At 40.4% G+C, this 21,367-nt stretch overlaps 2 protein-coding genes across 2 annotated transcripts in view; one reads left to right on the plus strand and one right to left on the minus strand.

Annotated features, from left to right (window-relative positions):
- SLC71A1 (solute carrier family 71 member 1) overlaps positions 1-13,384 on the plus strand; it is a 28,785-nt gene extending 15,401 nt beyond the window's left edge. Inside the window, exons 3-12 of the mRNA XM_075936610.1 lie at positions 793-855; positions 2,335-2,462; positions 4,232-4,346; positions 5,108-5,326; positions 5,652-5,765; positions 6,268-6,339; positions 7,131-7,243; positions 8,444-8,541; positions 9,331-9,494; positions 12,221-13,384. Of these exons, the coding sequence (XP_075792725.1) occupies positions 793-855; positions 2,335-2,462; positions 4,232-4,346; positions 5,108-5,326; positions 5,652-5,765; positions 6,268-6,339; positions 7,131-7,243; positions 8,444-8,541; positions 9,331-9,494; positions 12,221-12,427 (1,293 nt within the window). The 3' untranslated portion in view covers positions 12,428-13,384. The remainder of the gene's footprint in view (positions 1-792; positions 856-2,334; positions 2,463-4,231; positions 4,347-5,107; positions 5,327-5,651; positions 5,766-6,267; positions 6,340-7,130; positions 7,244-8,443; positions 8,542-9,330; positions 9,495-12,220) is intronic.
- A 3,015-nt stretch (positions 13,385-16,399) lies between these two features.
- SASS6 (SAS-6 centriolar assembly protein) overlaps positions 16,400-21,367 on the minus strand; it is a 31,426-nt gene continuing 26,458 nt past the window's right edge. The window contains exons 16-17 of the mRNA XM_075936611.1: positions 18,735-18,829; positions 16,400-18,633 (exon numbers count right to left, since the gene is read on the minus strand). Of these exons, the coding sequence (XP_075792726.1) occupies positions 18,533-18,633; positions 18,735-18,829 (196 nt within the window). The 3' untranslated portion in view covers positions 16,400-18,532. The remainder of the gene's footprint in view (positions 18,634-18,734; positions 18,830-21,367) is intronic.

Here is a 21,367-nt window from a genome sequence, read left to right on the forward strand (position 1 = left end):
AGCAAAACAAGGTCTTTATGAACAGTAGTATGTATTTAGTGTGTGAACCGATTTATTACAAGTGCTGCTTGTCCAAATTTGTTTGTACTTTCCTTAAATAAGGAAACACTACAACAATAGTCTGTCTTTATTGAAGTAGGAATGATACTTCTATTAAACTTAATGAAACTTTGTCCAATTTTATGTGGTAAACAGTGGAAAAAATACACTATCTGACTTTGAAGAATATTATTTCCTAATTTTACTGGCCTGCAGCTGTAATGCTAACATTCTTGCCTATCCATTGGTGTCTTTATTTTTGGAAAGTAAGAAGTATATCATTCTACTATTTAAAAATTGTGTAGTGGTCTATATAAACGTCTTAGACAAAATATTCAACCATTGAGATTGATTGGAGAAAACTTGCTCATCTTGGCCTCTAAGGCTAGAACAAGCAGCAATGGGCTTAAACTGCAGGAAGGGAGGTTTAGGTTGGACATTAGGAAAAAGTTCCTAACTGTCAGGGTAGTCAAACACTGGAATAAATTGCCCAGGGAGGTTGTGGAATCTCCATCTCTGGAGATATTTAAGAGTAGGTTAGATAAATGTCTAGCAGGGATGGTCTAGTCAGTACTTGGTCCTGCCATGAGGGCAGGGGACTGGACTCGATGACCTCTTGAGGTCCCTTCGAGTCCTAGGATTCTATGATGTTGAACTTATTTATTTCATAGTGGGTCTTACTGCATCTGTATTCATCTTTAGTATTGGGAAATATGGATAATGCAGTGTGTAATGGACATAATTCTTTCATAGGTTTTACGTGAAACCTTCCCAAAGCATACTTTCCTTATGAATGGCCTAATCCAAGGAGTAAAGGTAGGATGAAAATTCATTGTAAATCAGCAATTGAGAGTACAACTTTAAATAAATCAATGAAGGGCACGTACATGAGTGCTAGTGATTTATCAAGTGTAATAAGCAGAGTCTTCCAAGCTGTGAATAAAATGTGAGGATAAACTTATCAAGGAGAGCTTAAATGCAGCTTTTCACTTTAATAAGGTCTTGCTTGTGCTAAAGTTTTTCACTTAGGTTGATTGAGGAATGAACAGGGCAGTTGAATAGCCTAAACTCACACAATCATTTGGTGCAATAGCTTGTAAGACTCTCAGATACCTATTGCCACCCAGTCCTTTGCTCTAATTGCTAGGTCATGTCCTCAGTGTGTTGAAAAAGGTATTGTAAATACTGTACAGGCTGTCCCCGGGTTACGTGCAAGATAGGGACTGTAGGTTTGTTCTTAAGTTGAATCTGTATGTAAGTCGGAACTGGCGTCCAGATTCAGCCACTGCTAAAACTGATCAGAACCCCAGGCATCCCCAAGTCAGCTGCTGCTGAAACTGATCAGCGGCTGATTCCAGGAAGCCCGGGGCAGGGGCTTCCTGTAGTCAGCCGCTGGTCAGTTTCAGCAGCGGCTGACTTGGGGACGCCTGGGGCAGAGCAGCTGGGGTGCTGCTGGGTTGGTCCAGTAGTGCTGCCGCTCCTCGGCGCTACTGGACCAACCCAGCAGCACCCCAGCTGCTCTGCCCCAGGTGTCCTGATTCAGCCACTGCTGAAACTGATCATCAGTGGCTGAATCAGGACTCCCGGGGTAGAGCAGCTGGGGTGCTGCCGGGTAGGTCCAGTAGTGCCAAGGAGCGCTGTTGCGGGACCAACGGGCAGCGCCCCACCTGCTCTACCACAGGACTGGGGCTTTGCTCCACGTCTCCCTGGTCTGCTGGGGGGGGGGGGGCACTAGCTGCGTCCCCCCACAGCAGACCAGCGAGACGCTGAGCAAAGCGGCAGAGGACCCGGGCGGGACCACGGCACTGATCTGGAAGCGCAGCGATCCCGCCCGGGTCGTCCTCCGCTTTGCTCAGTGTCTCTCTGGTCTCTCCCCCCTCCCCCCCAGCAGACCAGGGAGATGCAGAGCAGCTTTTCTCGCCCCGGAGGACGCGGGCGGCGTCCCGCCGCTCCCGTCGTCCGGGGCGAGAAAATCCCCGTTCGTAACTGCGGATCCGACTTATAACTCGGGGACTGTCTGTATAGCATATACAAATGTAAAACACATTGTATTAAGATGTGTGTTGACTGTATGTGGATTTCATGTTTGGGGATAGTGAAATTGAAATTGCAGGTAACTGCTGGTGAGTAGAAAAGAAAGATGAAGGATACTCAAAAGAGATGCTTGTTATATGTTCCATGTAGCCAACATTTATTAATCTGCCAAACAAAATCAGTCAGCTTCTAACAGTCTTTCAACTATTGTATTTCCTTTCACTTCTTGGTTTTTATTTAAAATTTATTTTTACTTTTCAGGGCTTGTTATCGTTTCTCAGTGCTCCTCTCATAGGTGCTCTATCTGATGTTTGGGGGCGAAAGTCCTTTTTACTCTTAACAGTATTTTTCACTTGTGCACCAATTCCATTAATGAAGATCAGCCCATGGTAAATAACAATCATAGTTATAGTTGTATTATTTGTGTGTTTTTGCTGTACATAACAGCATGTAACATTTGTAATTGTACTTGTGTTCCATGTTGCAGTTAATGTACCAGATGCTATTTAATTTTGTGAGGTACCTTGCTCTGTGAGGTAGCTGCTAAAGTATTAATCCATTGCAGCGTTGGGGAAATTGAGACAAGGTGAAGAGCCTTGCTGAATGCCTCAAAGCCAGGCTTAGAATTTTGGCTTTCCAGACTGTCAGCCCTATTACATTAGCACTAGAGCCGTGGTCACAACCAGTAGATCAGGATCTACTGGTAGATCTTGGAGCCTTTTGACAAGTGATCCTGCCAGGTTTGGCCAGCACTTCATCTGCCCTTCTCAGCACAGCAGTGCTACTCCTGCCCTCTGCTTTGGAGTTGCCCCCCCACCTCTTGCTTGCTGTGCAGGGTACAGGAAGAAGGGGAAGGGGATGCTGATGTCAGGGTGCCCCTCCCTCCACCCTGTACCCCATCTCCACAGAGCAAGGGGGGTAGGGATGGAGAGAGTTTACTGGTTGCTTTGGGAGTGGAGTGGTGTAGGGCTAGGGTAGTAGTGAGCTTGCCTAAGCCCCATTGCACCACCACCCGGAAGCCACTTGTGGTAAGCAGTGCCCAGCTGTAGTCTGCATTCCGAACCCAGGTCCCAGTCCTTACCCTCCCCTGCTCCCTGCAGTGTGCTGGGACTCTGGGTCCCAGTTTAGGGTGCAGCCTGTACCTTAATAGAATGTCTATAATCATTGCATGTCTTTTGCTGGAAAGTTACAGATAATTTATTTCAGTGCCAAGTATAAAATCACTAAGAACTGAAACATTTTTCGGAGCTGGTTACCTGAAGCACCCATGTGTAACATTAAAACTGATACTTTATAACTGCAGTTATCATATTAGCAGGACTCGACAAATCCTCTTATCTATTCACCCGTGGCAAATAGATTTCAGCCGGTCTCTCACATGCGCAGTGAGGGTCTCTCACATGCGCAGTGTGGGGCTGGCGAGTGGTTTTCGCCATGGTTTGTGGAGCCCTGCATATTAGAATCTAGCAAATTTTGACTACCTTGAATGTAAGTAGTCTGCTACGACTTATAAATTGAGTGTATATCCTTAGGATAATGGCAGGTTCACAATTGTGTCTCATTTGTACGGCTCCTGAAGATAAATCTAAAAATAACATAGGACAAGGTCTGAGTGGTCAACTGTTCATATTGTGTTCGAGGCTAATTCCATTTGCTAGCTAGTAAATCTAGTCTTATGGTCTCTTGGTCTCTTCATTTTGATCCCCGTTCTTGCATGATTGACTTAGAAAAGTCTGCCATCTGGGTACACAGAGCCCCAGCCTTTGACTGGTGGGTAGGGCTGATTAATCACCTGTGAAGCTGTGCTGCTGCCCAATTTAAAGGGAACACTGGTTGCAACATACTTTTTTGAGTGAAATAATTGTCAGTCTGTGGACTCCAATATTAAAGGATCTGTAATAAACAATCCTAATTTAATCTACAAAGTCTTTTTTTGTAGAATATTAGGTAATTCTGTACACTCCACGCACAATGAAGTAATTAATCATATAGAGACAAATTTTTGATTACTTTATAAACACATAGAAATTACTTGTCAGGAATAAGTTATACAGGGATAGAATCCTTAATCAGTTTGAATTGTTTCAGAAGCTTGTGAATCACTGCCAGTTATGTACATCTTCATTGAGCTGTTCTTTTGATTCTGTTTTGTCCCTAGGTGGTACTTTGCTGTTATCTCTGTTTCTGGGGTTTTTGCAGTGACTTTCTCAGTGGTGTTTGCTTACGTAGCAGATATAACCCAGGAACATGAAAGAAGCATGGCCTATGGACTGGTATGTATTCCTCCGAATGTTTAAGCCTCATTAGGGTCAGCAACTAAACAATTAATGAAACTTAGTCTTAATGCTGCAAGAGACACCAAATTTGAAAAGTTTCTGTGTTTCCCATTATAAAATCTTATTTAGCCAGTAATTAAAAAAAAAAAAAAAAAAACTGTTCCAGATGGAAACTTGGTCCTACCATCCAGTTCTGCATCTCCTCCTGAGTGTCTTGTCATGGTAAATGGCCATTGTATAGTCTTTCTCTCCAATCTTTTCTATTTCCCCCATTCTCAGATCAGCATGAAATATGTTGGAAGGATAGTGCTATTTTTCACTTTGTGTATTCAACTTTTATTATATAATGTGAATTCTTTGCATTAAGAGCCTTAGGTATTCAGAAAATAAGCATAATTTCTTCTATCACCCCCCAAATAAAGTGTTGTACTGATTTTTTCCTCCTTATCAAACTTCTGATATCTGGTTAAACTTGACATATTTAACGCAATTACAAGGCTATACATTGCTGTCCCACTCCACTTAACCCTTTTTTTCCATTTAAAAACTTCAGGTGTCTGAAATCCATGGTTGCTGTTGCAGTGCCAGAGAATAGAATTGTACATTAGTTCAGAACTTGCCTACCTTATTAGGAGGATTTATAACTTGGCACTCTGAATACTTCAGAAACTAAGAGTGAAGTCAGAAAAAGAGTGGATAAGTTTTATCTTCTTTACTGGAAAACTTTTATTCTCATACTGACTTTTGCCTGTCTATAGGTTTCAGCAACTTTTGCAGCAAGTTTAGTTACCAGCCCAGCTATTGGTGCCTACCTTGGTCGAGTCTATGGAAACAGTTTGGTAGTGGTCCTAGCTACAGCAATAGCTTTGTTGGATATTTGCTTTATTCTTGTTGCTGTACCAGAATCCTTGCCAGAGAAGATGAGACCAGCATCCTGGGGAGCACCCATTTCTTGGGAACAGGCTGACCCCTTTGCAGTAAGCCCATTTAAATGTTTTAGTATAAAGTGGTGGCTGGATATATGCAAATTTGGCTTTGTACCACCTTTTGATAGTATTTATAACCTAATTTGGGTTTTAAAAAAATTGTTTGAAGAGTTCCTACGTTTGAGAGAGCATGCAAGTAACTGGAAATTGCTCATTAGTAGGGATAATGGTATGTGCTAAAGGAAATGTTTTAACAATGCTACATGTGTTAAAGAGCATCTTCCTCTTCCAGTATTGATTTTGTATAGTTTTGTTGGTTATGGATGATGAAGAGTAGATGTTTTCTGTTGCTGATCTCTCCTCTTTTTCCCCCTAGTCACTAAAGAAAGTGGGTCAAGATTCTGTAGTGCTTCTAATCTGCATAACAGTCTTTCTATCCTACCTCCCAGAGGCAGGTCAATATTCCAGCTTCTTCCTATACCTCAGACAGGTAGGAATCTGCATATGAAGAAATGTTTGATAAGGAAAACTAAATGTATACAAGTGAATATTCTTTGTACTTGATGCATTATTTTGTAATATATGCATAGCCAATATGATTAATGGCAGATAGTGGCTTATATTTCTCATGTTTCATAATCATTTGCATTGTTCCTGGAAGTACAAATTCTACTACATTGCAGTGATTAAAACTAGGTAGGTTATATTAAAAATAGATTATTAGATATCACAATATCCAGGGGTCTATATTCTTTCAGGTTTCATGCTCAAATGATGTTTTATGTTCCACACACAGATCTTTCTCTTTATTTTATGTAAGAGTAAATGTTGGTTTGACTAAGTTGTGAGATAGAATAAAATCAGGGATGTCTTCCTCTATTTCAGATTAAGCGTTTTTCTGGTTACTTCATTTAGTCTTTCCACTTGATGCCATGAGACGTGTCAATATACATTTGAAGTTTAATGATCAAACTAATCCTTCTCTAATGTAGATCATGGGATTTTCACCTGAAAGTGTTGCAGCATTTATAGCAGTTCTTGGGATTCTCTCCATTATTGCACAGGTGAATATTGATCTATAAATTTTACTCATAAAATGGGTTCAAGTGAGAGCTAAATATTGTCAGTCCCTGTAACTATAATCCAGGAACCCAATCCCGGATCTCAGGAGGTTAGAATAGAAAAGGCAAGAGATGCTTTGACCTGTGTACTTATTTTATATATGGCTTTCTTTTTTTCTATCCCTAATATCTGCCCATTTCATGAAAGTTTGTTTTCACATCATGGGAAATAAAAAAAAAAAATCACCATTTTGTGGAACAGCTGTGATGCACAGAGATTGAAACTGCCTTAAATCTGTCAGAGCTGGGAGTCAGTTAGCCATGTTAGTCTGTATCTGCAAAAATGAGGAGTGTATGGCACTTTAAGACTAACATTTATTTGAGCATAAGCTTTTGTGGGTAAAAATCATGGTCAGATGTAATAATCCACATTATGAATTCTAGCCTAGTGCTTTAACCTTAATTTATTTCTTCCTTGGCCATGCTTCCTAACTTCAGAAGTAGATTCACTCTTATCCTAAGGCTTTGTTCGGGCTGAACAATAGCTTGTTTAAGCCATAATGGCAGGTTAAATAATATATCCCAAATGCTTGGATTCATCGAGGAAAATCTAAATTGTTACAAAGCAAGAGAAAGGTAACAATCTCCATGCATCCCTATTTGATGTTTCAATCCCAATCTAGAAAATACTACATTCACAACTTTATTTTTGTCAAAACTAATGAACATTTTGTGTGTTACTGTATAACCTGAGTATTCACAACTAAAGTATTGGCATTCTTTTTCCCCATTAGACAATAGTTTTGAGTTTACTTATGCGGTCCATTGGAAATAAAAACACCATCTTATTGGGTTTGGGATTTCAGATATTACAGCTTGCATGGTATGGCTTTGGCTCGGAACCTTGGTACGTACATTTCATTTTAGTTTAACGAACTGACATTTTTAAATGTTACTTCCTATTTAATAAAGAAATATTCACCCAAGTTTTCAGATATTTCTTTTTAACATGAGAGGTTACATCCTTTGTCTCCTTGATACTGAGGACATTAAGTCTCTCTGTCTCCAAACAGTGGGAGACTCCCATGAGTAAGGCTGTGAATCTGTCATAGATTCCATGATTTTCCAAGACCTCTGTGCCTTCAGTAGCTGGTGTGCCTGCCTGGGGGCTGCCCAAGCAGTTCAGTCAACTGGAGTAGACTCGGGCTATTTTTTCCCATCCCCTCCCTCTCCAAGCAGCAGCAGGCATCTTGGGCTGCCATAATAGGGCTATCCCTATTGCCCAGCCACTCTTCCCCAGACCATCCAAGATTTAGTCAGGGGTATATAGTGCAAGTCAGGAACAGGACACAGGCCATGGATTTTTGTTCGCTGCCTGTCACCTGTCCATGACTTTTTACTAAAAACATGCCTGACTAAAATGTAGCCTTACCTATGAGCAAGGTGAGTAATTGTTTTGTTCTTGGAGCAATCAATGAAACACTGTAAGGTGAGCCGTCCCAAACAAAGGATTTTTGGTATTATTGACCTAAACAATGTCAATTTCTTCTGCCAGTAATCTTCAAAGACCAAATATTTTTCATGAATATTTTTCAACTAAAGGAAACTGAGCACCAAACATTGAAAAATGCTTTGTCCTCTTTTCTCTAAGACAGATTGTCTTGATTTTTTTTTCCTTATTGCTTGCAGTAGAGTACATTGATTTGTCAAGATGTCAGCTTACATCTATTGTAGCCCTTCTCCCATGAATGCACTCTTTACATGTGCTAACACTCCAATTACCTAACAGGAAAAATGAAGTTAAAATGGCTTTTTGGATGTTCATTTCTTCTTAATTTTAAAGGCAAGTTTACAAGATATCTGATCAGTGTTTCCCAACAAGTACCAAGATGTTGCAAGGATTGAGGACTTTTCAAATCATCACTATTTTCTAAATTCATAATGGCTGTACCAGAAATGAAATCCAGCAGTGATGATTAAGTTGTGACTCTACCGTTGTATGAGTAGAGCATGCAGTTCATTTTAAACATTGTAACAGAAGGTGTATGAAAGGTGGCAGTTCAGAATACTAACCTTGATTCTTTCTCATACCACTTATGTTTTGCAGGATGATGTGGGCAGCAGGGGCCGTTGCAGCAATGTCTAGCATTACGTTCCCAGCAGTAAGTGCATTAGTTTCACGAACTGCTGATGCTGATCAACAGGGTATGTTTTATAAGTCATGTTGTTGTGTTCAAACTAGGGATATTCTGACCTCTTTAGCACTACATGTATCTATTCTGTCTTACTGGTACTCAAGTGTGATCCTCAACCTCCATGCTACTTTGAAGGATAAAACCGGCCAACGTAGTAGTATGTTAATGTAAATGAGAAACATTAGTGTAGTGTTTTCTCACTGTAGAAGTGGTAGTTCTCAAAAGTCCTAAGCGGTTTTCAAATGCCTGTGCATTGTTTGGAGGTAGCTGGGCTATGCTAATCCAAAAGGTAGATGAACAATGAGCGTTCCTAGCATAGGGAATTTGAAGGTAGCATAATACTTACATCAGTACTTCTCTTTATTTAGTATATCAACCAATCATGTTTCAAGTATTCTCTCCTTCCATGCACAGATTTCCTCAGTTCAAGTGCATTGATTTATTACTGTAATGTCTAGGAGTACCAGTAATATGTCTACTTTTCTTTGAAGCATGATGCATAGATGACTGTCAGACAGCAGTATCAGATTTGATACCCTTTGGGTCAGTATCACATAGAACTTGATCTTGCCTACACCAGAACCAAGAAAAAGGGACCAGTTGGCATGATTCTCCTTTGAGCTCAGTTTTACAGTGGAATAATCCAATTAATTTTAGTGAAGTTACTCCTACTTTACATCAGTGGGGGAGCGGAGGGGGGAAGTGAATTGGGCCCCATTGCACGTTAGACAGTTGCCAAAAGGCATTTTAAAAGGTCTTCATTTATATATAGGTTTAATTTCAGGAATGCCTTTTTTAGGTGTTGTTCAAGGGATGATAACAGGAATTCGAGGACTCTGTAATGGTTTGGGACCAGCACTTTATGGTTTTATATTCTACATATTCCATGTAGAATTGGATGAACTCCCAATGACTGAAACTGAATTGGGAAGTAACATGGCCCCACGCCACCATTCACAACAGGTATTGTTGCTATTTATTTATAATGTACAAGAAATGCTGCAAGGATTTCCTAGACCATAGGAAGAGGTTGTGAGGGGAAATAATTTGGAAACTCTGGTTTCTCTGCTAATTCAGGATTGTAGAATGTGTCACAGGATACAATGTTTTAGTCCAGCTTTAAGTGAATCAAGCAAAAGGACTGATGTGAGACTCTTCACCTAACAACATTTGCAGTTTCTTGATATTGAGCCTACTTTTTCCAGTGACTAATCAATCCCATTTCTGCTTTAGATCACCCTAAAAAGAATCCCTTATTTCTTCATGTGTATTAAACCTTTCCCTCCCCTTTGTCTTTTGACCAAGTTGTAAATCTTCTCTTGATTCTTTGTATGCACATTGGCAGGGCTCAACAAACTGCGGCAAAATCCACTCACCAGCCCCATAGTGCGTATGCGTGCGCCGCCGCCGGTGAACTCTACTTGCCATGGGCGAGTAGATACACGGATTTGTCAAGCCCTGCACATTGGTCTTAATTGCCTAATAACTTCTGTTTTTCTTTGAATTTTTCTCAGCTTGTAAATGTTTTTTTCTAGTACTAATGTGCTTAAGAATTGTATCTTAAGTCTTTAAAACACATGATTTAAACTAGACATTAAAGCTGAATATGCTTTGTTGTTCTTACTTTTTTGTGGCACACTTATCAGAACCTACTACTTCCTTGTGGTACTGTCTCCTCTTTATCTGATGATGGAAAACATTTGCCTGTCTATGCTTCTGCTACAAGGAGGCAAAAATTGCCATTATGGTTAGTGTATACATACTAGCCTATGCACTTTATTCCTTGAGAGCAATTGAGTGCCAGTTCCTCCAGCCATAGCTTATTCCTTTACAAATATCTAAAACTTACTACTGTAAAATAGGTTCATGAGCCAGCTTGTGTGTTTTGATGCTGCGGTGAAGGATAAAACTTGAAGATCTTGTTCTTTCTTTATGCTTGACCTAGGTGGGGGAGAGGGGTCCTCTTTGAAGTATTAATGCTCAAATCTCATGAGTGCCTGAAGGAAGAGTAAAATCATAGAATGAAATCTTCACATTAAAGTAACTTTCTGGGTAAAACAAAAATAAAAACATTGAGTTAGATCATAGTCCCTTACATATAGTTAATTTACTTTAGGACAAGAAGCAATGAGCTTAAATTGCAGCAAGAGAGGTTTAGGTTGAACATTAGGAAAAACTTCCTAACTGTCATTTGTTAAATACTGGAATAAATTGCCTAAGGAGGTTGTAGAATCTCCATCTCTGGAGATATTTAAGAGCAGGTTAGATACCTATCAGGGAGGGTCGGGACCCAAATATGGATTGCCATTAAATTTCAAAAGGGTTGCCAAGTGTCTTCCCAGGTGGCTCTGCCCTCCCTCCTCCCTGTTTTTGAATTTCCTTGTATCACTAAGTCTTCCTGAATTGTCAAAATGGATCCCCATCTGGAAAAGGTTGGGAACCGCTGGTCTTAGACAGTGCTTGGTCCTGCCATGAGGGCAGGGGAATGGACTTGACCTCTCAAGGCCCCTTCCAGATCTAGCATTCTGTGTGACTTATGGTATCTAGTCTGTGAATGGTGTGCCATTGTAATGTCTACAGCAAGGTAGTCAAAGGTGAAGGAGAGAATCTGCTTTTGTCCTTTTTGGTTTAATTCAGTTTTAGCTAACTTTAACACCACCTTGGCTTTGCTTGTTTCATTGTGACTGTTAGCTATGTTTGAATTAGGGGAGAATTAATGAGATAATCCTGCATTTTTTCCCATGTCTCCTGCATTTTTTAAACAGGAAAAATCTTGTGGAATCATCTTGCCACTAACCTTGCTTGTGCTCTTTAGATCAGGGTAAAACTGGCTGAACTACCCTATTTGGTCATAGTCAGCTTCACCTTGCTCTTGCTGGCAAAGGACTCACATGTTTGTGAGATTGTCCCTGCTCTCAGAAAAGCACAGGAAAAATTAGTGTGGACAGTTTTTCTTTTCTTCATAGGTCTGTTGCAAGACAGCAAGTTATGTAAATTGCATGGTGAAAGCTCATGCTGTTCAGTTAACTTTTTACTTCAATATTCTATACACATTACTTTGTATGTTGTGTGTGGGGTGGGCTGGTCTGGTCTTGACTGGAACAGTTTAAGTTTCTCCACTGTAGCCTAGCTTTAGTAAGAGCGACCGCATTCTTGATAAATATTTGAGCTACATGGATTTACTGGATTAGCATGTGTCAGCAGCATTCATTTTTTAACCAATCCCCACGAGTTAACTAGCTAGAGTTGTGTGTGTTGAAATGAGCTGGGTTAAAGACAAAGCTTGAGGTAAAACCTCAAGTTAACAGGACAGTGAAGCTTTAGACTTCATCTGAATGCTAAAAAAAATTTAATTACATGGCTTGGAAACTGCAGCACATCTGAGTATTTACATCTGTATTTCTGGCAAGTCAGACAATCGGCACTGACATGTTTCCTGTGATGTCAGTGAATTCTGTCATTTAAGGAGACACCCAAAGAAAAACATGAATAGATTTCTCCTCTTCAAGGTTTCTTCCCTCAACTTTCGAGAGCTTGAGTAAGGATTACTAGAGCTAGATATTGAAATAACCCACTCATTTAAAGTAATTAAATTGTAAAAATTTTAAGTACAGAGCCTGATGTCAAACTGCTAAGGGTCTGTTTATGGATTTAACTGTTCCTCTAAAAAAGTAATGTCTTGTTTTCAGAACTCCATAATTCCTGGACCTCCATTCTTGTTTGGAGCATGTTCTGTGCTGCTGGCTCTGCTTGTTGCCTTGTTTATTCCAGAACACACCAATCTAAATATACGGTCCAGCAATTGGAAAAAACACAGTGGCGGTCATGGTCATCCACACAGTCCACAGGCCCCTGGTGAGGCCAAAGAACCTTTATTGCAAGACACAAATGTATGACGACAAAATCCAGAAAAATGTTTTTATATTTGATAGGTCTTGTCTCCAGTTCTGGATATACATTCCACTTACATCAAAAATGTAATTTCTTAATGTTAAGAAATGTATCTTTCTGCATGAAATTTGTAGGAACTACAGACAGGAGCTGGACATTTTGCCAAAAATGTTACAATATAATTGCTTTTAAAAAGAACAAATTAAACACTGGTCTAATACTATTAATTATCTTATTTGAGACAAAGGAGAACATATTCAAGGTATCAGCATGTGTCCTTGTGTCCATTTCCTTAAGGTGTTGAGCTTTAATTCTCTTAATGCTAAGTCTCAGTGAGACATACTAGCATAGTTGTGGACCCATTTATTTTGTGGTAAAATTTTGGGTCAGATGATAAGCCTTAATGTAAATGCACTCAAGTAAGGAAAAAGTGAATGGGTTTTATTTTAAAATCATTGTATGGGAGGTTTTATTACATTCCTAATACAAAATCATGTGTTGAGCATGCTTGCTCAACAGGAAAAGTTGTAAGTGCATTACTCTAACTTTTTTTAATTTTTAGAGTACAAAATGGTACCAAACAGTATTTAAATTAGTGGGTCACTTGAGCCTACACAATTTTAATATAGGCACTAAAAATCTGCTTTCCTAAATGGTTTATACCACTATTTCTGATGTTTGTGTAATCGTAAGGACCTCAAAACTTGAATACACAAAATATAAGCTGATAGCCTTGAAAATGTCCATGTGCTAATAGTGGCCTTTCAGGACTGGTTAGTAACTTTTTACTTTTACAGAGCTAATGTTTAGTCCTAAATTTTCAGGACCCTAGTACTGGAGAGAGAGCTTTATACAGTTACTGATGTGAATTTCTCTAAAAATGTATATTTTTGTGTCCGGTTGTATTATTTAAAAAGGTATTCCTTTGTATAAATTGTGTATAAAGTATAGTTTAAAATGTTTTCATCTTGTGGTTATTGCTTACTGGTTTTTTAACTTTGAACATTCACCATGGTTAACTGAGAGCTGGAAAATGTGTAAATAAATAATGCATCTTTTAATAATTTTTAGTGTTGAAATCAATTCAAACCATATGCAACATGTACATCAAAGTGTCTTGCAGCTTCTAATTAGTCCTAATATGTTGTTACTTCATGAGTTTTGGTTACATTAAATGATTAAACAAATACCAATTGTAGGTAAATTTAATATTTTATCCTCAAACTAACAGCTTATTGGTTCTACAAATTCTTCATGCAACACTCTTGCTTTCTGGAGGTATTTATATTAAATCATCAAGAAAAAGAAATGGGCTACTTTCATCCTGCTTCTGTCTTGCAGTTACTAATTCCACATTAAGGATGTTATCAGGCTAATTGTAGTTGATAGGACTGCTCTGCAAAGTGGAAGCAGGCCTACCTCCAGTAGCCACCCAGGCTGCAGCTTCACATTTTAAATGTAGTAAGAACCCTACTACAGTAGACTTCTGATAATCTGGCATTTTTGGGATTTAGGTGGTGCTGGATTATCAGGAGGTACTGGGGTGGTGGGGTGGGGTGGGGGGGGGGGGTTGCAGGAAGGTGGGGGAAGCCCTGCACTGCTGCTGAGTTTTGGGGAGGGGAGTGGGCCCCCCACCCTCCCAAGTTATCCCTGAGCAGGGGCATGTGGGGCTGGTCCTGCAGTGCTGCCCCTCACCCCCCTGTGCTCATCAGTTTCAGCATCAGTGAACTTGGGGAAGCAGCATGGAGCGGTTCCAGTGAGTGCTGGACAATTGGAGTTATGGTATATTCAAATTTCAAAGGCACAGTGCTCATTCTAGTCCAGCAGCTCCTGTCTAGGGGAGGCACCCAGCTCAGACACAGCACCTAGGAGACAGTGCTGGAGGGAACTGGGCTTTTAAGCTGGCTCCCCCTCAATACTGGCTCCTGTTCTTCCCCCCCAACTGCCCTTGCTGCCTTAGAGGTAGTAAGGTGGAAGGGCAGGGGTGTTGCACAGCAATGAACACAAGGCCCTGTGCTGCTTCTTGTATGTTTCAAAGTGTGGCAGTGGGCACTGGGACTAATTTAGTCCCTGCTGTGTCCTTAGCCCCCTCCCTGTACTGGAGGGGAGCTGGTTTCTTCTCCCCCTCTTGTTGACCTCTCTGATAGAGGCAGCAAGGTGGGGGAAGTGACTAGTTGCTTACAGGAGCATGTGGGATAGGGGTGTATTATCCCACCCCCTTCCATGAAAACCTTGGCTCCTGCAAGAGGTAATATTCACTGGTTTTATGTAAAAAAAAAAAAAACCCCACAGGAGTTTAAAATTTGAACTCCAGCTATTAGCAAGCCATTGCTTCTACCTTGAGTTCAAGTTAATACCACTAAATCAGATTAAGTGTGATACTCTGATCCTGTGAATGATACCGTACAAGTTACAGCTGAGCCTGTCTGTTTGAATAAGGTGTATGGCATACTTAATAGCAATAAAATCAACTTGGTGCTAGGAAGCTGTTCACTGGACAAAATTTCCTTGTTTTGTCAGTCAAGAGTAGCTGGACTGCAACTCACTTATGAGGAAACTTGTATGTGAATATTTGAAGAGCCTATCCTTCAGTGATCTTGCTTTATTCAGTACTAGAAGACTTACCTGGTGTTGCTTGAGTCTGTTGGGGCAGGGTGTGAACATGGACCTGGCAAGGCTTTCTATCCAAACTGCTCTAGCTGCCAGAGGCCTTCTCACCCCCAGCCCTTGGGTGCAGTGCTGGGAAGAGGGTTTGGGCCAGGAGGGCTACCTACTATTCTGGAAGCAGACAAGATGGCTCCTCCTGGCCACTCTTGGATGGCTGCCTCCAGTGGCCACTCAGTATTGTATCTCAAACTTCCAGTTTTCTGGGCACAACCAAACTCTGACCTTGCTTTACGTATAAGAGGAAGCTGCATGCTATATCTTGGTAGTCCAAGCTTACCGTTCCTGAACAGACTCAGATGCACATTTCAGATAATCTTTCTCCTAGAAAAGGGCAAACCCAATGAATACTAAATTCCAGTGTTTGACACCTTTTGGGAAGTACTGTTGCTGAAATTTACTATGGTCTTAAATCAGCCCCTGGAATAATTGTGGAGTAGTTTTATAAAATGTTACTAACCTACCACTATTTCATTTTCTGACTTTTGTACCCACCTTGCCTTGTAACATGCTAAAAGAATGTTACTATATAAATAAGGAAAAACCCTTGTCTTTAATTCAATGGTAAATGAGTTAGCACCTAATGAGCTACATACCTGAAGCAGGCTACTAATTAAAAGATGAACTGCAGTGCAAAAGAATTACCAGCAATTTTATAAGAAAATTGCCCAGCAGCTGCTGCCATGTAAAAATTAGCTTGGGTTAAGTTACTCATTTATAAGCAGCAGAGATGTGATACAAAAAGATGAGGAAAGCAAAATACTGCAGCCAGCTGACAACTGGAAAAGAGCTGTATTTTCTAGGGGGTGTTAGCAATTAATTGCTGAGTCATGTAATTGCATCACATTTTAGTAGCTATGACTGTTCCATGGTTCTCAAGGGAGGGGGCCAGCAGCAGTTCATGGGGGGCATGAGGGTGTCCTGGCATCCCTGTATTAAAACCCAGACTTAGAAGTATAGAAGAGGAGGGCAGGTGCTGGTGCACAAAGGAAGCCAGTTCCAGGTACCTATCAGCTCATGCAAGCTGCTTGCCCCTCTGAGACAGCAGTGCATGGCGGGGGGGGGGGGGGGGGGAGAGAAAGAGAAGCAAGGAGGAAGGAAGCAGCTCCAGTACTAGCCTACAAGAGATGGCTTAAAAGCTAGCTCCCCACCCATTAGCTCCTGCCTCTTCCCTCTCCCCCATAGAGGTGGCTTCCCTTGTGCATGGGCTCTTGCCTACCCTCATCTTCTGTACTGCTACCTTTGATTGCAAGAAACTTCACTCTCCTCCATATATTTTCACTTAACTCTAGGACACTTTAGTTGAGCATAAATATCTTTGTTGAAACCATTTTATTAACATTTACACTTCCAAAAATTATATACACACACTATAAACAAATATACAAATATTACACTCCACAACATTCAATAAACACTCATGTTGACAGTAATGTACCAAGATTACAGTGATTAGCCACACAGACATGCCTATGTAAGGAAAAGACTAGATTGATACACAATTGAGAGCTAGGAGCACATAAATTGAGTCATTCTTGGAAATTGTTCAATTATATAGTCATTTTAAATTGTATCTAGTTTGAAATTAGAGTATGGTGCCTATAACCAGCAGAAAAATATTTGCTGATCAAGTCTAGGTAACTGGTTTCCTCTCCTCATTGGGACACAGTGGAAGAACAGACAGACTGTCACATGATTCTACCAGTGAACCCAAATATTAAAGTGTACCCAAACCTAAGTACAGTTGAATTTACTTGATATGTTCTGCACACCCCTCATCAACATAAGGCATTTTTGATAAACAGTACTAAAATAAAATTTCTAAATACTCTAATGCTTTTTACAATTACTAGACTATTGTACATGGAATCATTGCTATGGAGACAAAAAACCAACGGCTGTGACAAGATGTGAAATTTTTAGTCTAACTCAATTTTGTGTTTTCACTGAAACATTTAGGATCTCCTTTTAAGCAGCTAATTAAATGTTTGACTAGTGCTCCAAAAAATATAAATCTGCACTCAAATATAGTCACATATGTAAAAAAGTAGTTAAGAAACCAATTTCCAAGCTAAAGAGAAAACACACTAAATCTACATTAAATAAGTGTCCTGCAAACTTAGCTAGGGTGTGTATATTAGAAACACGAGTGGCTCTTAAGCTCTTAAATTTACAAAATGTAATATACTTCACAAGTTTAAGAATTTGGCTTGTGGCTTAGAACTTAGGCTAAATGCTCACTCTTCAGAGATCCTTTAATTCTCGCAATTCCATACAGACATGTATTCAATTACAGCTCAAGTACACTTACTCAAATTAGCTTTAGCCAGTTGGGGTACCAGAGCAGTGAAGCTGCAGCATCAGGTGCTTCAGGACAAGCCTGCCCAGAATCCTGAGTAATTACTTGAGAAGCTAGTCCACAATGAAATAGTTTCAGTGCTCTTGTTTTTTGAGCTAGCCACATTATTGCTAGATCAGGTATTTCTACTTGGACTACAAATCACGCTGTGATTGCAGTATAGGCACACGCTGACAGGAAACAGAGTTTCACAGGTGGTAGGTCAACTCAATAGATAAGCCAGTGAAAGACACTGCCCATCCTGTGAATGTTACAGAAATGTCTCCAGAGATGACAACAGCATGTATATTTTGCCATATGTGGAGTGAGGCTAGTGGATCTGCAAACAATGAAAATCCATATGACCAAAATCCTGTACAAGGAAAATACCATGCATCCCCTGGTATTAGCTGGCCTGGGGTCTGACCTGTGCTAGGATACTAATGTAATATTAGGAGTAATTTAATTCAAAATGCTATGCAAACATGTCTCTTTCAGTATGGAAGCCAAAATCAGATTCAAACAGATGAAGGAATTACTTGGGGAAAAGAAGCTGGGCAGTTTCCTAGGTCCTACAACTCCCATTACTGAGGGTGTTAGGCATTTTCCATTACTGATGTCCTGAAGTGACAAGATATTTTCAAGGAGAAGCCCCAAGCACAACTCAGTTTCAGCATAATGATGGAACCATTAGCAACATCATTAGTTTGTGGATTTTTGGGAAGGAGAATGATTAATAGATTTTTTACACAAACTCCTCTCTGCAGGTTTTATTGCTCAATAACCATTTATAAACCTTTTTAAACGCTTTGCCTCTGTTTAGAAATGAGCATTTCTAAACAATCATTTTGTAGCATAATATTTTCATGTAACTAAATTAGTTATTTTATTTTTCTGACTGGAACTGTATCCTGAAATCAATTTAAATCAATTTGCTTTTCTTCACAAAAGCCAAAGATTAGTCAAACGTGTGCTAAAGTTAACATTTTACCAGATTACTATAACATTTTGACTTTAAAATGTCAAAGTGTGATAAGGGTCTTTAGAATCTAATTAAGAGTCTTCCAAAATCCTTGATAATTAGTTAAAAAAAGATTTCGTCTAATGATTATGTTGTTTGTAATCCAGGGAAGTAAGCAGAGGCTGCAGATGGTACTCCGGGTTTTGATGAAGTTAATGTTTTCGTTGACGTGGAGGATTTCGGATACTCTGCAAATAGGGGAAAGCAATATTAACTTCTAGGGACAGAACTAAAAACATTTTGAAATATAAATAAATCAATTCTTTCATGAAACTGCTACCATTCCTACCTGAGTTGTTAAATGTATTTTGGCTGAGACCTCGTAAAGGAATGCTGTCTTCTCGTTTCTTTAAATACTTCAATTCCAATCCCAAATTCTCACCACTAGCCAAAAGAAAATAGAATCATACTTGTAACAGGAAAACTTAATACCTGATTTTTGTTTAGCCAATTTTGTAAATTTGGTTTTCAAGGCAAAAAAGCTTCAGGACCTAAAATACACACTTTTCGCTTACATACAGCCCTTCAAAGAGGTTAAGACTGAGCAAAGCATCAGCAACCTAAAAAGTATCTATAATACTTGTACTCTTTATGCTATGGTCAATGCAAGTGCTGAAACGCTAATAATGTAGTGATTACTTCTGTCTATCTCTGCATGTGCTTCTATGCCCTTAGATACAAGGATAGCCACAATAATTCGGGTTTTTCAGTAATCTAAAATCTCAGAGGAGATTCCAAGGAAACAGGAATGGAGGGTGCTTATGGGAGCCACTTAAAGACAAAAACATAAGAACCCACAGTTACTGCCAGCTAAGTAACTTTTTTAAGCATCTGTCACATGGATTCATTCTAAATAACTGGCCAATGGCACCCCATCTGAAAAGTGGTAATGAGTAGTCTTAGCTCACTAACTAACCAATGCTTTGGCCAATTTGGCATCTGATTTCAAAGCTAAGGCCCGATGTTTAGAAACTCAATGAAATAATATAACAAGGTAGGAAGGGGTGAGACTGAAGTTCACTGACCCACCTGGATTTATGAAATGGCCACCAAAGAGTCATATGAGATTAAGGCAGTGAAGAGAGCATTAATGGTGACTGAGACCTGGGAGGATATTCAGATCCTAAGATACAGACAGATGCCTGGAAACATGTTTGGTTTAGTGTACCAATCTACCTTACCACAGAGTACAGAAAGCAATACCAGTAATACCAGCTTTAGATGCCACGCTGATTTCTGGCAGTTGTGGATGGCCTGGTGTCAAATCTCTTATTAGAGGCTGGTCTTCAGAATCTCATTCTTGCCCTCAAAAGTGCTGACAGTCTGGGACTCTGAAGTGAAATGTCCTATATATTGGAACTTGAAACCTGTTTTTCAGGGTCTGAAATGCACCTCAGGCTGGCTGCTCCACAAGTAGTAATTTTAGCCAACTGTCCCTAGATTTTTTCAGTCTCAACAAGAATGACCAGCAGCTATCACAAATGTCAGATAAGTGGCTTCTGCTTAAACAGAACAATGGGTATGTCTATTTTTGCAGGGAATTAATCCATTGCACAGTGAAGAGAGTTCAAACGTAAGTACTCTGAATCCACTATAACAGTGGTGGTAATGCAAAAGTCCAAAACAGCATGTGGGATGGATGGGGCTATTCTGCTCTTTATGCCCTCAGCTGAAGAAGGCACTAGAACAGAAGTGCCAGACAGACACAGCTCCAACTAGGCACCGTTGTTCAAAGATTCTGATTTTTGTATGCAAGATGAACATGGAATCGACATGGACAATTATTCAGTGTTAAGTTCGGGTAGACCTACATAAAATGTTTGCATTTTATTTTATAACTTTTATAGAGAGAGTCAATATTGAAACCCTGTCTACGCAGCAAACAACTGTTTCTGTAACCAGTGTGACAATCATCCAACCCAGGAGCAGAGGGTTGCAGTGCAAGAGTGAAGGCTACAAATGGGGGCACAGATTCTGAGGTGGGGCTAGGGTTGAAGGGCTCAGGACTGGAACAGAGGGTTGGAGTGCAAGAGCTTTGGCTGGAGGTGCAGGCTCTGGGGTAGGGCTGGAACAAAGGCGTAGGGTGGAGTACAAAAGTGCGAGTGGGGTCTCTGGGGCATGGCCAGGGGACAGAGGCACCAGGACCCAGGGCTGGGCTGCAAATGGGGGGGGGGGGGGGGAGTCCAGGCCACAGCAGGGGTACTCTGAGGCTGGGCCATGGGTGCATTTTGGCCAGGGGAGAGGTGCCTGGTTCAGGCCATGCTTCTCCCAGCCACCAGGCTAAAGGCTCGATTGGGGGTGGGGTGGCCTTGCTCCCTGCCATGTGTGGCGCTAAGTAGGCAGTGGCATAGCCATGTAGCTTATGGTGAATGTAGGTGCAAGACTCCAGTAAGTAGACTAAGTTATGTCGACTTCAGTTACGCTACTAACGTTTTTCAAACTGCGTAACTTAGACTTTTCCATGTACTGTAGACCTGCCCTTAGAAAATCTGAGCATCCATATGTCAGTGATTCAGAAGATGAAAGAATTCCCAGAGGGCACAGAGTAGTGCCAGCATTACCCTTTCCAGCTCCCAACTAAGATAAAAGGTAAAGTCAGAGGAAGTTATTACAAGAACAGCTTGTAAAATTTGTTTCAGGAAAACAATTTGCCAGTCTAAGACACTGTTAACTAGCACTGTAATTGGGATTAACCATGTTATTAGCTGGTTAAATGCAGTTAAAAACACCCAGTGTAGCCAGAACTTAATGGTTTCACTTACTCAACCCACTGGGTCTACCTCTTTCATTGTATGATTTCTAAAACTACCCACTATTCTTACTCTCCAGCACCAACCTTCCATTCACTACTTTTCAGGTCACTATTATATCTATGCTATGTGCAGAGTAGCTGGCCCCATTAAGCCAATACTACCACATGAC

This window comes from Pelodiscus sinensis, chromosome 9 (assembly GCF_049634645.1).
Source record: "Pelodiscus sinensis isolate JC-2024 chromosome 9, ASM4963464v1, whole genome shotgun sequence".
Taxonomy (NCBI): Eukaryota; Metazoa; Chordata; order Testudines; family Trionychidae; genus Pelodiscus; species Pelodiscus sinensis.